The sequence below is a fragment of the Macaca fascicularis genome, chromosome 11 (assembly GCF_037993035.2).
Source record: "Macaca fascicularis isolate 582-1 chromosome 11, T2T-MFA8v1.1".
Classification (NCBI taxonomy): Eukaryota; Metazoa; Chordata; class Mammalia; order Primates; family Cercopithecidae; genus Macaca; species Macaca fascicularis.
This window is the reverse complement of record NC_088385.1, coordinates 120,860,459-120,877,212: the sequence shown is the minus strand read 5'-3', so window position 1 is coordinate 120,877,212 and position 16,754 is coordinate 120,860,459. Positions and strand designations below refer to the sequence as shown.

The 16,754-nt window shown below is 49.9% G+C and overlaps 1 protein-coding gene across 1 annotated transcript in view; it reads left to right on the top strand.

The window, feature by feature from the left end:
- The window catches only part of RBM19 (RNA binding motif protein 19), a 142,671-nt gene that overhangs the window by 20,579 nt on the left and 105,338 nt on the right, over window positions 1-16,754 (top strand). Inside the window, exons 13-16 of the mRNA XM_005572333.4 lie at window positions 63-159; window positions 3,575-3,685; window positions 5,902-6,102; window positions 9,683-9,812. Of these exons, the coding sequence (XP_005572390.3) occupies window positions 63-159; window positions 3,575-3,685; window positions 5,902-6,102; window positions 9,683-9,812 (539 nt within the window). The remainder of the gene's footprint in view (window positions 1-62; window positions 160-3,574; window positions 3,686-5,901; window positions 6,103-9,682; window positions 9,813-16,754) is intronic.

Here is a 16,754-nt window from a genome sequence, read left to right as displayed (position 1 = left end):
TGAGAGCAAGTTCCCCTCCTCCAGCTTGGTCTGATCTCCCTGTTCTGCCTCCTGCCTCTTAGCTCTCACAACTGGAACACATTATTCATGGGGCCGAATGCCGTGGCTGATGCCATCGCACAGAAGTACAACGCCACCAAGAGTCAAGTTTTTGACCACGTGAGTAAAGCCGACCAATCCTCTCTGGGATCTGGGCCAAACTGAAGGGGAGAAAGAACAGGAGGCACGTTGTGCTGCTGTCAGCTGTGAGGCTGGGGCCTCCAGGGCTTTCCTCTTGGGCCTTCCCAGAGGTCTCTGGAATGGAACGTGCTCTCCCAGCCGTCCCTTTGGAAACATCCCCAGCCAGCCTCTAGCCCTGGCTTCTCATGCCCTTGTGTGGAGCCACCCCAGAGAATGTGATTGACAGTAGTGTTGACAGGTGACATTCCTGAGCCTTCCACTGGGCCACAAGCATTAGTGCATGGTACTTCTCACAATGGCCACGTGAAGTAGGGGTTCTTGTATCCCACTGTGCAGATGAAGAAACCAAGACCCAGGGACACAATAACTTGTCCAAGGTCACAGACTTGCAAAGAGGCGGAGGTGGGAGGACACCAGGTCTGGCCAGCTCCGGTGCCTTGGCTCTGAACCGTGTCTCACGATTTCCGCAGCCCAGGCAGCCCAGGTCTCTGAAGCCAGGGGAGGGGTCACTGGGTTCCGTTCCTCCTTCTCTCCCGAGTCTAGCCTTATTCCTTCTGAATTCTCCATCCATCCTGCTTCTCCACATCACATAGCTTTAAAAATCAACATGATGTTTTGATAGACATATAGATAGCGAAATACTTACCATAAGCTAGCCAATTAACATTTCCATCGTCTCACACTTGCCCTTTTTGTGTGTGTGGCAAAAAACACCTAAAATCTACTACAAAAGATTTTGCTAGAAGCAGAAATCTCCCGTGTTAACTCTAGTCCTCATGTTGTGTGTTTATATTAGATCTCTAGACTTATGCTGCTGACATATCTGCTCTTTGCTTTGGATCCTATATGTGCTTTGTACCTTCTATAAAAGGATACTTTTTAAAAGGTATATTCAAGTAGGTGTGTGTGTGTATATATATACATATATATATATATATATACACACACACACATTCTTATACACATATTTGTAATTTTTTTTTTATTTTTTTGAGACAAGTTGCTGTCACCCAGGCTGGAGTGCAGTGACATGATCATAGCTCATAGCTCACTGTAGCCTCCCAAATTCTTGGCTCAACCAATCCTCCCACCTCACTCTCCCGAGTGGCTAGGACTACAGATACATGCCATCATGCCTAATTTATTTTTATTTTTGCAGCGATAGGGTCTCACTATGTTGCCCAGGCTGGTCTCAAACTTCTAGGCTCAAGTGATCATCCCACCTTGGCCTCCCAAAGTGTTGGGATTATAGGCAGGAGTCATATAAAGTATATTTTTATGTATATATAAAAATATATATATCAGTACAAAGTATACTTTATCTAAAGTACTTTGCAGAAAGCCTGAAAATACCCTGTTCTTTGTATATTTTGTATCCTCATACCTTCTTTTAAAATGCATGCATCTGGGCTGGGCACAGTGGCTCACACCTATAATTCCAGCACTTTGGAAGGCTGAGGCAGGCGGATCACTAGAGGTCAAGAGTTCAAGACCAGCCTGACTAGCATGGAGAAACCCCATCTCTACTAAAAATACAAAAATTAGCCTTGTGTGGTGGCACATGCCTGTAATCCCAGCTATTTGGGAGGCTGAGGCAAGAGAATCACTTGAACCCAGGAGGCAGGTTGCAATGAGTCGAGATCATGCCACTGCGCTCCAGCCCAGGCAACAGAGCGAGACTGTCTCAAAAAACAAACAAACAAAAAAACATGCATCTGGAGTTAGAGGCAGCTGAGTTCTTCCCAGGCAAACCTGGGAGTGTTTTTCATCAGATTAACAAAGGACATGGGTGGATTTGGCTCATAAGCTCCTTGCCCATTGCTGTCCACCAGGTACTGAAGGTCGGGGCTGTCCATTAGGGAATGTGAGCCACATGTGCAGTTGGAAATCATCTAGTGGCCACGTGTTTAAAAGGCTAAATGAAACAGGCAAAATTAATATTAATAATATATTTGATGTAACTCGGTTTATCCAAGATATTTTTGTTTGTTTGTTTGTTTGTTTCCGAGACAGAGTTTTGCTCTTGTTGCCCAGGCTGGAGTGCAACAGCATGATCTTGGCTCACCGAAACCTCTGCCTCTTGGGTTCAAGCAATTCTCCAGCCTCAGCCTCCCGAGTAGCTGGGATTGCAGGCATGCACTACCGCGCCTGGCTAATTTTGTATTTTTAGTAGAGACAGGGTTTCTCCATGTTGGTCAGGCTGGTCTCGAACTCCCGACCTCAGGTGATCTATCTGCCTCAGCCTCCCAAAGTGCTGGAATTACAGGCCTGAGCCACTGTGTCGTCCAAAATATTATAATTTCAACATATGCACAATGTTAAAAAAAATTATAAGCTATTATAGTCTTTTTTTCCTCACGGAATTCCGTGTGTGTTTTCCACGGAGAGCACTTTGGATGCATCGCATTGCATTTCACAGAATGAGTGACTCTGAGGAGCTTGTGGCACTGTGTTGGATGGCACAGCTTTAGACCCAGGCCAGCTGGGGGCCTGCAGCCGCTTCATATCCCCCGAGTACTCTGAGTTCTGGGAATGCAGCAACCCCCCAAAGAGGAGCAGTGAGGTTCCTGTGGTGCCTTCTGGTGAGCGAGAAGACACTGACACATTAGCAGAGGTGCAGTGCAGCAGGCCTGGTAAGGACAGAGAACAGAAAAGCCAAGGGAGGGATGGGGTGTCACCGTGAGGCTGGACTGGTCAGCAACATGACACTTAAGCAGAAACCGAATGGAGCAAGGGAATGTGGGTAAGAGCCTTGGAGGCCAAGGTCAACAGCTGCAGGATCCCTGCGGTGGGATGAGCTCAGCATGGGAGTGGCAGCAAAGACCCGTATGATGAGGGGAGGGAGACCCTGCAGGGGGACCCTGGGGTCCCGGATCTACTGTGTGAGACCTGGGAAGCCGGAGCCATTGGGGGCCAAGCACAGTGGCTCACACCTGTAATCCTGGCACTTTGGGAAGCTGAGGCAGGTGGATTGCTTTAAGCCCAGGAGTTCAAGACCAGCCTGGGCAATATGGTGAAACCCCATCCCATCTCTACAAAAAATATGAAAATGAGCTGGGTGTGGTGGGGTGCGTCTGTGGTCCCAGCTACTCAGGAGGCTGAGGTATGAAGATTGCATGAGTCTGGGAGATTGAAGCTGCAGTGAGCCATGAACACACCACTGCACTCCAGCCTGGGGGACAGATATGACAGAGTGAGACACTGTTTTTTTTTTTTTTTTTAAAAAAAAAAAGGGCACAGAGCCACTGGGGGCATCTGATCAATGTGGGAAGATGAGCAGCATCAGTGGAATCCATTTCCATCCCAGCCTCTTCTGCAGGCTGTTGGGAGATGGGAGGGCCAGCAAGTCACCTGGCCAACAGCCAACCAGGACTCTTCCTTTCCTCTCCCACAGGAGACCAAGGGCAGTGTGGCCGTGCGCGTGGCTCTCGGGGAGACCCAACTCGTCCAGGAAGTGCGGCGCTTTCTCATAGACAACGGGGTCAGCCTGGATTCCTTCAGCCAGGTGAGTGCTCTCGGCGGCACCAGCCAGCGGCCACTGGAGAGTCGGGAATGGCCTTTCCAGGGGAGACGCAGATGGATTTAAGGATCTGGCCTTCTAAGGACTATTACTGATTTCTAAATTGTCTCTAAAGAAAGGAAGAAATGTTACATGGGCTCAGACAAGTGGCCTATCTGACCCTGATGCTGTCTGTCCAGAGCCATAGGTCTGCCTCTAACCCCACAGTTCCCCCACACAGATCGGGACCCCCAACATCTCACTCCCCTACCCAGTGGCTTCCCAGAGCATCTGTTGTCTGTTCGGGGACTTTGACCCTTCTTGAACGTAGCAGGGAAGAGTCCAGCACCTCCATGCGCCTGTTCTCCGCGAAGTAGCAGGTCTTAGATTTATGGATGACTGCAGCTTAGAGGGCCCCTAAGACATCATGAGACCCCTTCATTTTACAATCTGGGATACCAACGCTCAGAGAGTGGGGAGGTGACTTACAAGGTCAAACAGTATTTGTGAGAGGAGCCTGGACTAAAACTCAGGGCTTCTGATTCCCAAAACAGCCCTTTCAGCAGCCTTCCCAGGCCTTAAATTTTTGCCTCAAGATGGATAAGGAGGATGGATGGATGAAGATGGATAGGGGATGGATGGATGAATGGATGAATGGATGGATGGATGGATGGATGGATGGATGGATGGATGGATGGATGATGAATATGGATGGTGAATGAATGGATGGATCGACTGGATGGGTGGATGGATGGTGGATGAATATAGATGGTGGATGAATGAATGAATATAGATGGTGGATGAATGAATATAGATGATCGATGGATGGATGGATGGATGGATAGATAGACGGATAAAATAAATATACTAATAGCTAACATATATTAAGATTCACCAAAGCACTCTTCTAAGTTTACGTGTTTAATTGGCTCATTTCGTTCATATGGCCACCCTGTGAAAGCAGCAGTACTGTGCTTCCACTCTACAGAAGGAACCACAGTCACAGAGGGGTGAAGTCACTTCATAGCTCATAATGGCGGAACTGAATTTGAACACAGGCTTTCTGGCCCCAGAGTCTCTCTCTAACTGTAACACTGCAGCCTGAGTTGCACCTAAAAGGCCCACTGGTGCCCAGCCTTTCCCACCTGCAGATGGTTTTCACTCCCCTCACCTCACTCAATCTTCATATTAACCCTGTGTGGCCTCTATAAGATGGGTGTGACTGTTAGCCGATTTCGCAGATGAGAAAATTGAGGCCCACAGAAACAAGGTAATTGACCCAAAGTCTCAGGTTAAATTAGCAGCTGAGCTAAGACTTATTCCCAGATAGGCCATATGCCTAGATTTTTCCATTATATTTTATTGGCTCTTCTATTCTCCTCCAACATTACTTTTTAATAAAATTATTGCTAACGTTTTCAGAGTGCTCATATTACATGTACTTTTACTAACCGTTTTAATGAAAACTTTTCCTAGAGCTATCCTGTGAAATAGATGCTCTGTCCTTGCTGTCGCTGCAGGAGCTGAAGCACAGTTAAATACATTTCTCAAGGCTGAATAGCTAGTCTTTTAGTTTGAATTCTCCCAGAAGCAGATTCTGACACAAGGATTCAAGGGCAAACAGTATTGGGGGCTGTGCAGAAAAGCCTGGTGAGAAAGGGATGCGGGGAAGGGGAGGAGCCCAGGGTGCAGAGTGCTGCTGCAGTACGCTGCCCTGTGGGTGCCTGGAGCTCTGCCTAGGGGAAAGCCTGCAGCGCTCATACCTCAGTCTCATCCCACCCAAGGACAAGGGGACCAGCAACTCCTGAGAGCTGAGGGCTGCTCCCAGGGGGCGTTAACTCTGCAGCACATTCTGCTGGCTGCACGTGGTAGCAGGTGGGCGGTCTGTAGTTCAGGAGCCTTGGTACTGAGATGCAGACCCCAGCCCCTGGAAGCCTAGGAAGGTGCAGCCCTGCTCACGAGTGGAGGAGGGGCTGGGATTTGATCCAGGAGCTCCAGCTTCAGGGCCCCAGGCCTTACCCACCTCTGTAGAGCTGCCTGGCAGCCTTGCAACAAGGATCATGCCAGAGAGGTTGGTTCCTCCTGGGTCCATCTCCTAAGTGCCTGGTTGCTGAGGTTCCAAATGGAGAACCTCATCTGGAGACCCCCACAATCCCTGCTGGTGTCAGCTGGGGACCCTCCTCCCTCCTGTGGTCCCACATGTGGGCATTTCCTCTCTGCAGGTTGCAGCAGAGCGAAGCAAGACTGTGATTCTGGTCAAGAACCTCCCGGCAGGCACCCTGGCGGCCGAGCTGCAGGAGACCTTCGGCCGTTTTGGCAGCCTAGGCCGCGTGCTGCTGCCAGAGGGTGGAATCACCGCCATCGTGGAGTTCCTGGAGCCCCTGGAGGCCCGCAGGGCCTTCAGGCATCTGGCCTATTCCAAGGTAGGGCTGCTGGAGACCCGGAGTCGATCTGGAGAAGGACCAGTGAGGGCTGCTTCAAGGGAGAGGGTGCACTGGACTGTGGATTCACAGATGTGGCACGTGGGAGCTCACGTGCCACTGGTCTGGATCATGGTTGAGTGTCATCCCTACCGCCTGAAAACCCATCTGGAAGGGAAGAATGGGAGAGGGAAGTTCTTTTTTTTTTTTTTTTTGAGACAAAATCTCGCTCTGTCGCCCAGGCTGGAGTGCAGTGGCGCGATCTCTGCTCTCTGCAAGCTCCGCCTCCCGGGTTCACGCCATTCTCCTGCCTCAGCCTCCCAAGTAGCTGGGACTACAGGCGCCCGCCACCACGCCTGGCTAATTTTTTTGTATTTTTAATAGAGACGGGGTTTCACCATGTTCACCAGGATGGTCTTGATCTCCTGACCTCGTGATCCACCCACCTCGGCCTCCCAAAGTGCAGGTGTGAGCCACCACACCTGGCCGGGAGAGGGAAGTTCTAAACCATCCTCCAGAAAGCATGCCTTGGTTCCTTGCCTGACTCTAGCTTTTCTTTGGCTTTCTTTACCCATGTTAATTTGGATTAACATTTTAATTTTAATTAAATGTGTTCATTCTTTTTTTAAAAAAAAATGTATTTTATTTATTTTTAAAGACATGATCTCTCTCACCCAGGCTACAGTGCAGTGGCGCCATCTTCGTTCGCTGCAGCCTCAAGCTCTGGGACTCAAGCAATCCTCCCTCCTCAGCCTCCCATGTAGCTGAGACTACAGGCGTGCACCACCATGCCTGGCTAATTTTTTTATTTTTTGTGGAGGGCAAATTTCTGGCTAATTTCTCTATTTTTGTAGAGAAAAAGTTCTCCCTATTTTGCCCAAGAATGAGCATTCTTGATGCTTTTGCAATCTTGTAGCTACAATGAGATGAATGAAAGTCATTTCTGTAGGTGGGGCTGTCTCCTGGTTCTTGGTTTAGAAAAAAGCCAACAGTTGTGTATTAGTTTGCTGGCTGCGGCTGTCATAACAAATTTTCACAAGCCAGTTGGCTTGAAACAACAGAAATAGATCGTCCCATGGTTCCAAAGGCCACAGTCTGAAATCAAGGTGTCAGCAGGGTTGTGCTTCCTCTGAAGGCTCTAGGGAGTCTGATCTGTGTCTCTTCCAGCTTCTGGTGGCTCCAGGGATCCCTGGCCCATGGCTGCATCATTCCAGTTTCTCCCTTCATCCTCACGTGGTATTTCCTCTTCTCCTCTTAGTCTTCCTCTGTATTTCTCTTAGAAGGACACTTGTCATTGGATTTAGGGTCTGCCTGGATAATGCAAGATGATCTCATCTCAAAATCTTTCACTTAATGAAATTTGCGAAGATACTTTTTCCAAACAAGGGCGCATTCGTGGGTTCTAGGGGTTCAAGACATAGACATACCCTGTGGGGCCACTGCAAGTGTTTTCTGTTTATACGGCACTTTAGCACTTTGCAGACCTTGGTCTCCCCCAGCAATTCTGAGAGATAGGTATTCGTGTCCCCCCAGCAATTCTGAGAGATAGATATTCATGTCCCCCAGCAATTCTGAGAGATAGATATTCATGTCCCCCAGCAATTCTGAGAGATAGATATTCATGTCCCCCAGCAATTCTGAGAGAGATTCATGTCCCCCAGCAATTCTGAGAGATAGATATTCATGTCCCCCAGCAATTCTGAGAGAGAGATATTCATGTCCCCCAGCAATTCTGAGAGATAGATATTCATGTCCCCCAGCAATTCTGAGAGATATTCATGTCCCCCAGCAATTCTGAGAGATAGATATTCATGTCCCCCAGCAATTCTGAGAGAGAGATATTCATGTCCCCCAGCAATTCTGAGAGAGAGATATTCATGTCCCCCAGCAATTCTGAGAGATAGATATTCATGTCCCCCAATAATTCTGAGAGATAGATATTCATGTCCCCCAATAATTCTGAGAGATAGATATTCATGTCCCCCAGCAATTCTGAGAGATAGATATTCATGTCCCCCAGCAATTCTGAGAGAGAGATATTCATGTCCCCCAGCAATTCTGAGAGATAGATATTCATGTCCCCCAGCAATTCTGAGAGAGAGATATTCATGTCCCCCAGCAATTCTGAGAGAGAGATATTCATGTCCCCCAGCAATTCTGAGATAGATATTCATGTCCCCCAGCAATTCTGAGAGATAGATATTCATGTCCCCCAATAATTCTGAGAGGTAGATATTCATGTCCCCCAGCAATTCTGAGAGATAGATATTCATGTCCCCCAGCAATTCTGAGAGATAGATATTCATGTCCCCCAATAATTCTGAGAGATAGATATTCATGTCCCCATTTTGCTGGCAAGGAAATGATTTCTCATTCTCTGCCACTTTAACCCCATAATAGTGTTTAGCTTGGGACTCTGTGGTCACTAAGCTCTCAGGAAGTCAGTCTGTGCCTGAGCCATAAGAAAAATTATCTAGGTGGGGCCCCATGACTGAGATGTGAGCATCCTTTGGAATGTGACACCATCCTTTCTTCCTTCTGCTTTGGGAGGACATGTCCACCACCAAAGGCTCTCTCTGTGTGAGCCACAGTTTGAGAGCACTGACTAGGTGAGGCCTCCTGTTTTGGGCGGTGTCTATTTCACCAACAAGAAGACTGCTGTCTTCATTTTGCACATATGGAAACTGATGGCCTCTCTGATGCCCTGGCCCACAATCGCACAGCTCAGTGTGATGCAGCTCGCTGTCTGCACACCAGTCTGTTTCACTCTGAAGCATGTGTATGTTTCTGAAACATAACTAATTTGCAAGGCTTTCATGGAGTATGAAATTTGAAAAGATTCAAAAAGGGCATTTGTTGACAAGTCTCGCTCCCACCCTGTCCTGCAGCTCCCCAGTGGCCGCCTAATGAGGCAGGTGTCATCAGTGTCTTGTTTATCACCCCCCGGCCCCCCCCTTTTTTTTTTTTTTAAGAGACAGGATTTCCCTGGAGTACAGTGGTGGAATCCTAGCTCACTGCAGCCTCAAACTCCTGAGCTCAAGGGATCCTCCCACCTCAGCTTCCTGAGTAGCTACAGGTGTGTGCCACTATGCCCAGCTATCCTTTTAAAAAAATAACATCTGCATGCACACACACGCGCATGCGTATACAGGTGTTGCCCGTGGTTATATGCACATAGAGAGAAAGTGTGTTCTCTTAATGGGTATTTCACACTTCCTCCTGGAGAGCTGCACTTTACCAATGATGTGCTCTCTCCTCGTCCCACTCCCATCTAAAGTATAAAACTTTAGCGTTTCATACTCTGATTGGAAAAAACACAAAGAGGGCCTTGGAGCTGCCGTATGTCTGGTGGCAACAGAGACTAAAGCCTCTCTCCTGTACCCTGAGATGCAGCGCGGGGGCGAGTGTTGTCCTCAGGGAGTAGACAGCAGTCAGGGCTCTGGGCTGGGCTCCTTCCGGCTCCATTCTTGGGTGAATTGCCCACCCTCTGTGACCCTTGGGCTGTGATCTGCATGGGACTGAGTCCCTCCCTAGCAGTGTGTTGTAATGAGGACCCACAGGGCCATCACTCTTGTCTCTGCAGTTCCACCATGTCCCCCTGTATCTGGAGTGGGCTCCAGTTGGCGTCTTCTCCAGCGCAGCCCCACAGAAGGAAAAGCTCCAAGACACACCTTTGGAACCTGCGGAAAAGGATGAAGCAGAGCCTGAAACAGGTAAGAGCTGAGTCTGAGACCAGGATGCCTTGGGATAACAGGTGAGGGAAAGGAGGAGGGTGAGGGGCAGTGGGAAGTTTCTCATCAAGCCTCTGGTTTAAAATTCTTTGTTCATGCTAGAGACTAGTGGGGCTCAGACTCAGATTTTATGGGCATGTCCTGTAAAAACCAGTGTCAAAATTATGGATGCAGCATGCTTTTAGTTTGTCAATTAAAGCTTGTAGGGGAAAAAAACTATAATCTATTAACAAGGATTCAAAGCAGAGCAAGTGTAAACAACCTTCCTATTTCAAAGACGGGCCAGAATGGCTCATGGGGGAGGGTGGCTGGTACGGGAGATACTTATTCTCATGTCCTTGGAGTGGCAGTGCCCTCTGATGTCCAGTGACTGCAAAGGCAGGAAAGGAAGGGGAAGCCGTGGCCCCTGGGGGCCAGAGAGCACAGCCCCCACCCCCTGGCTAATGCTTCCTAGCTGGGGAAAGGGGTATCATTGGACTTTGGGACCGGGCAGTACTTTCTTGTCAGGACTGCTTTGCAAATCACAAGACATTTCACATCCCTGGCCTGTGCCTCTGAGTGTCATGAGTGCCCCCAGTCCTTGTGACAACCTGGAACACCCCCATGCTTTCCTAGATGCCCACAGTGGGCAGTGTAGCCCCCGCATTGAGGACCTCGTAGTCTGAGAACCATGACCACATCTTAGAAGCCAAGACGAACAGGACCATGGTCATTCTATCTAGATGTTAAGATTTTCCTTGTCAGTAGTAACCACTCCCCTATACACACCCACATTACAGCAACCAGTTGTTTAATTTATTAAAATAAGGATGTTAAAAAAAAACAAAGTAGTAAGTCCTTAGCTACTCTCTCCTTTGTTCTCGTATTTTTTTTTTTATAAGGACATTTCATAGTTTAAAAAAAAAATAGTTGGGGAGCAACATTCTCAGATTTAAGATTTTTTTTTTTTTTTTTTGAGACAGAGTCTTGCTCTGTTGCCCAGGCTGGAGTGCACGATCTCGGCTCACTGCAACCTCTACCTCCTGGGTTCAAGCAATTCTCCTGCCTCAGCCTCCCGAGTAGCTGGGACTACAGGCGCCCGCCACCACACCTGGCTAGTATTTTTGTATTTTTAGTAGAGACAGGGTTTCACCATATTGGCCAGGCTGGTCTGGAATTCCTGGCCTCAAGTGATCTGCCTGCCTCAGCCTCCCAAAGTGCTGGGATTACAGGCATAAGCCACCATGCCCAGTCTAAGATTTTAATCAAATAGACTTTGCTGTACCTAACCTCCCCTGCCCTGTCCGCATTTCTCATTTCCGTGTTTCACTGTGGATCTTCAGGACTGGCTCAGCCAGCGCAAGGCATTTAGAAGTGCTGGTCTGGAGGCCTGTTTCAGTCAGGAAGCAAAATCCTTCAGTCCCTTTGCGGTGTGAGGACCCAGAAGCATCCCCTGTCGTTGGGGTTAATGATGATTGGTGTAAACCTTGTGAAAACCTGTCTCCTGCTCCTGCTCGTTTATGAGTTAGCTCTCTCCACTCCATTTGGATCAGGGTCTCCTTCAAAACCTGTGCTTGCTCCCATCAAAACAAAATTCTCTTTATGTCATCCTGGCTTGTTCTTCACTGTCTTCCCCCAAATCACAGCTGCCTTGGTTTTCAGTTCAGTTACTACCCTTGAACCTAAGTAATGTGTTTTTTTGGCCCAAAGCAAGTTCTCCTTCGAAACACAGAGATCATCCAGGACTGAGCGGCACTGAAATCAAATCCGGAGGAGGCCTCTTCCTGCAGCCTTGGGTGGCAACAGGAGGCAGGCGGGGGACACGTGGTGCCTCCCAAGGTGACCGCTTCCACCAGGCTTTTCATTTCCTTGTGTCCTGGGGATTCTCCCTGTCTGCTGTCTCCTTTGTTCTGTAACACTTGTCACAATTTCTATTTATTCTGTTTGTTTGTTACTCGTATTTGTTCCCTATCTATCTCAGCCAGACGTTGAGTTGTGAAGGCAGGGAGTGGGGCGCTCTCCTTCACTGCCCGGTACCGAGCACCCCGGGAGGCGCAGGCATAGGGAAGCTCGGTTCACAGGTGTCAAGGGAGTGAGTGAACGCAGGAGAATCTGCCTCTTTGTCCCTTGGAAAGATGGGGCTGGGTCATACTTGTCTTTCTCCCAAGCCTCTGGCACACAGTAGAAGCTTAGTTAGGTTTGAACGTTTGGTTTTGGTTTTTAGCCCTGCCTCAGAACACAGTGGTGACAGTAATACCATCTATCAGAATAATAGTGGGGGCTCCCATTTGTCCCCACCCGCACAAATGGCCCTTTATTTTATTTCAAATGCTCATCACTTCCTGGAATTGTGTCATGAATGGGTTCCTTTCCCTGGTGTTGCTCTGTCTGACTCTGCCCCTGGAATGGCCACTCCACACGCCGAGAGCCCGTTGACCTTGCTCATGGCAGTATCCTAGCACCCAGGAATGTGCCCCCGTGGCTGGTAGTGATCAGGAAGTGCGTGTGAGCGAACCCAAGAGCAAAAGCAGCAGTTATGCCATGCCGGGCATGGTTCTAAGCCCTTGGCGTCCTCATCATGTACGGCCTAGAGCTCCTGGAGAAATGGCCCTGAGATTTCCAGTAAGCAGCCACTCTGTGACTGGACAAACCACCTGCCTCTCTGAGGCTCAGTTTCCATATCTGTAAAATGGGTGTTGTATCTGCCCCGGCCCCCGAGGGCGTGGTGGGATGTCACATGCACATTACCAGTCTTCTGCTGCTGTTGGTGACCGAGTAATATAAATCACAGTGCATTTTGAGAGGCTGAGGCAGGAGGATCACTTGAGTCCAGAAGTTCAAGACAAGCCTGCACAACATGACAAAACCCCATTTCTACGAAAAATACAAAAATTAGCTGGGCGTGGTGGTGCATGCCTTGTTGTCCCAGCTACTCAGGAGGCTGAGTTTGGAGGATCACTTGAGCCTGGGAGATCGAGGCTGCAGTGAGCCGAGATTATACCACTACACCCAGCCTGGGTGACAGAGCGAGACCCTATCTCAAAAATTAAATTTAGAAAAATATGTCACAGTGAATAGTCTTTAACTCACCATGGGCACCAGCCCTGAGCCAGCAGCCGAGCTGGGCGATCAAGATGGATACCACACAGATGCACAGACCCCCTTCCCCAGGAACTCCTGAGATGTGGAGGACAATAGAGCTGTTGGGGGACAAGTGAGATGTCACAAGTAGTAATAGAAGTGGGCCCTGAGTGCAGCAACGTCTGCAGCACAGCACAGGGTGTGTCGCGGAGATAGTGTGCTGTGGTTTTCCGTCAGAGTGTTCTCCCACCCCCTGCCCCGCGGGCCCCCCAGCTTTCTGGGTCTACATTGCAGGTTTGAGCATGTCCCCAACAGCCCCTACCTCCCAGAGGGGCTGCTTTCCAGGGCCTGACCATGACTCACACAAAGAAGGCCTTAGAGCCCGGCCAGCCGCCGGGCCTCCTTCGGCCCGGGAAGTTGTGCGTGTCTGTACTAATTCCAAGCCCTACTGCGTCCTGCGTCATTGGTGAATTCCCACAGAGCTGATCTCCAGGGCCTCCTCCTGCCCTCTCACTGCAGGCAGCCCGTGCACAGCCCCTCCTGGCTGGTGCTGTTCTTTTCACCTGCTCCTCCCCCACCCCCGCCCTCTTTGCATTGTTCTCGAAGCTTCGCCAGATCCCCAACTCCCCCGTGGTATGAAGACAAGGAGGGCTGAGGGGGACTCAGCCAGCCCCCAAAGCCCTGGATTTTCTCAGGCTCCCAAGGAAGAAGAGTAGGAGGGGAGTGGACATAGCTTTTTTTTTTATTTTACCCCCTTCCTTTCTGCAAAGCTCTCCTGTTCTCTGTACCAGTCTCGAGGGAGGGGGACAGCATGTTTTATCTCCCCACAACCAAGACCCTCACCTCCAGATAAAGGGCTCAGAGTGGGGGGAGGTCCTGAAAAGCTGCTTGCAACTGATAACAGTCTTTGCTGTCAGCTCCAGCACCGAGAGCGGGGAAAGGGGAGGAGGCTGCAGTAAATTCTGTGGCCTGATTATAATAAAGCCCCATGTGGCGATGCGTGACTGGATTTGATTGTGCTAACTACAGATGGAAGCACATTTCCCCCTGCCTCTCCCAGCCCCCTCCAGCCCACCTTGCTTTTAGATCCTTCCCCTCACTCCCCCGCCCCCGGGCCCAACCCTGATTCCTGTCTCACTTCTTCCCTCTTTTTCTGGTTCCTGGTGATTTTGTTGGCAAACATCTGTTTGAGTTTCACAATACCTTATTTTTTTCTTTCCCATCTTTCTTTTGTCTCCTGACTTGGGGCCAGCAGCAGAAGTGCTTTTTAAAATGACCTTTGGCTTCATGGCCTTGGCTCCTGGCTGTCTCCACGCCTCTCTGGACACAGCCTGGCCTGGTGACTCGGGGAGCAGAAGCTGACTGGCAGTGGCGCCCAGCTGTGAACTCGGACGCCTGGCCTTGGCTGGCCTTCCTGGGAGCATGAAGCCAGCAGCTCACCCTGCAGGGAGAAGGGGAAGGAGGGCCGGGGGCTCCCCACACTGGGTTGTCTTACCTCTCACAGGGTTAGGGATTTCCAACATTTTCCCCTGGATTTCTCTCTCATCGAGGCCTGCTGGGCAGTGTGGGTAGCAGGGATGATATTAAGAACAAAACTGTTCTCTCGCAGCACTCACTGCAGGCCCAGGCTCAGGTCTCACAGCCTGTTCTGCATTCATTCTCATCATCGTCCTGCAAGTAGGCACCATGATGGCCAGCCCCTTTTTAGATGGAAAGAAGGAAGCACAGAGTTTGCATGACTTGAGCAAGGTCACACATGTGGAGAGAGCTGGGATGTGACCTGAAGCCATCAACTCTGAGGCCTATGCTTTTACCTAAAACCCCACAGCTCCTCTTGATCACAGTAAGGGCTATTTCATGATCGCTGTGTTCTAGGCACATGCCGAGTGCCCAACATACTCATCGTCCACAAGTAGATCTGTTCTGAGCCCAGTGCTGGAGATGCGGCGCCAACTGAGTCAGACTGGGTCCTGTCCTCAAGCTCTCCGTGTAGCTGGGGAGCACAGATAGAGGAGCAAACTGCTTCATACGGTGATGCCAGAACAGGACAGGGCTCTGAAAACAGGAAAGCAGAAGAATGGAACAGCGAGTGGCTGGGCCTGGGCTGGAGACTGCTTGAACTAGAGTGGACAGGATGAGCTCCCTGCGGGGAGGCTGTGTGAGAAGGAGCCAGGCCTGGGAAAGCAGCAGACCAGCAGAATAGATAGAGGCCAGCAGGTGCAAAGGCCCCGTGGTAGGGAGCGGGGCTTGGCAGGCTCGACAACCAGAAAAGAGACCAGTGTGTTTAGAATGGAGGTGACAGGAGAGAAGGGAAAAGGGTAAGGGATGAAGTCAGGGAAAGTGGTGAGCCAGAGAGAGGGGCAGGGGGCACAGCAGCAAGGAGGCTCTTCAGTCATTCTGGTGAGGTGAGAGGTGATGGAGCCATGGCCTGGCATGTGGAGGAAGTAGTGGATACTTGCATTTCCAAACAGCCCAGCAAAGCGCAGGTGTATGAGGACTGCTGGCAAAGATAACAACTCTTCCCGCTTTGAAGCACACCGGCCACCGCTCATGGACCTGGGAGGCCGTGCTGAGGGCTGCTGGGCGCTCCACATTGTTTCCCTTGTAAGACTTGGGAACTCCTGGAATGCCACGCTGGGGACTGGCTGGGTTCCAGGGCCTTGTGGGAGAGAGGGGGAAGGGCCATTATCTTTGTCAGTGGTCTGTATACACCTGTGTTTTGCTGGGTTTTGAAACAACCTATACAATACATCCTATACAATATACTCACATTAATTTACAGTTCATTTAAACTTCAAATGTAGATTTTGCATTCCTTCTTGTTCATAATTATTATATCATCGTCCTTTTAAAATTTGGTAATTGAGTTTACAGTCACCCACTGTTCTGTTTACCAATGTTCCTACAAATTAGTATGACTTTGGGGTTTTTGTTTGTGTATGTATTTTTGGTATCAGGGGAGAGGTGGTTTTCATAAACTCCATTTTATAAGGGTGCTGAGACAGCAGTGAAGTTACTCGCCCAGGGTCATGCAGCTAGGTTGTGGCAGGGCTGGGACTAGGCCTGCCCTCGTCTTCCAGGGCCCTTCTCCAGTAGATCTCTAAAGACCGTGATACCCTTGAATTGTTAGTTCTTCTAGGATCCAGGGTGAAGTTTCAGGTGTAGGGTGGTGGTTGCTATGAACGCAAGGTTCGGGGAAAGAACGGACATCTCCAGGGTCATCCAGAGCCTGCGCTGTTGGAGGAAAGGCAGACCCCTTTGAGAACCTCTTTCATTTCAAGCTGGGTGTTCCTCCCGAAGGGGAGGGTAAGAGGCTGACTTATGGGAGGTTGGAGATGCCGGGTGAGCCCCATGCCAGGCCAGCTGCACACCCAGATAATCAGTCTTCACCATCCTCACATTTCCCTCTTGTTCTTCCTGGGCTGGGGCTAAGGGCAGCTGATCTGCCAGGGAAGGGATCTATCCAATCCTGGTCTCAGCTCTGTTACTAAACCCAAACATCACACCTCCTTGGGCAGGTGCCTGGGCATTTAATGATGCCCTTTGTAGTACACCAGCCACCGCTCATGGACCAGGGAGGCAGTGTGGAGTCAACTCCAGCCACGCTAAGGGGTGCTGGGCTCCCCGGGTTGTTACCCTTGTGAGACTTGGAACTCCTGGAATGCCACACTGGGCACTGGCTGGGTTCCAGGGCCTTGGGGGAGAAAGACAGAAGGGCATCTGCCAGTGCTCTGGGGCAGGCTAGATGCAGGGAGCACAGCACCGAGGTTTCAATGAGCTGGTGTACTTGTTGACTACTGCCTAATTTAAAAGTCACTTGCCATTAAGTTGCCAAGATTTAAAAACCACGGGATTTCCTCTGTA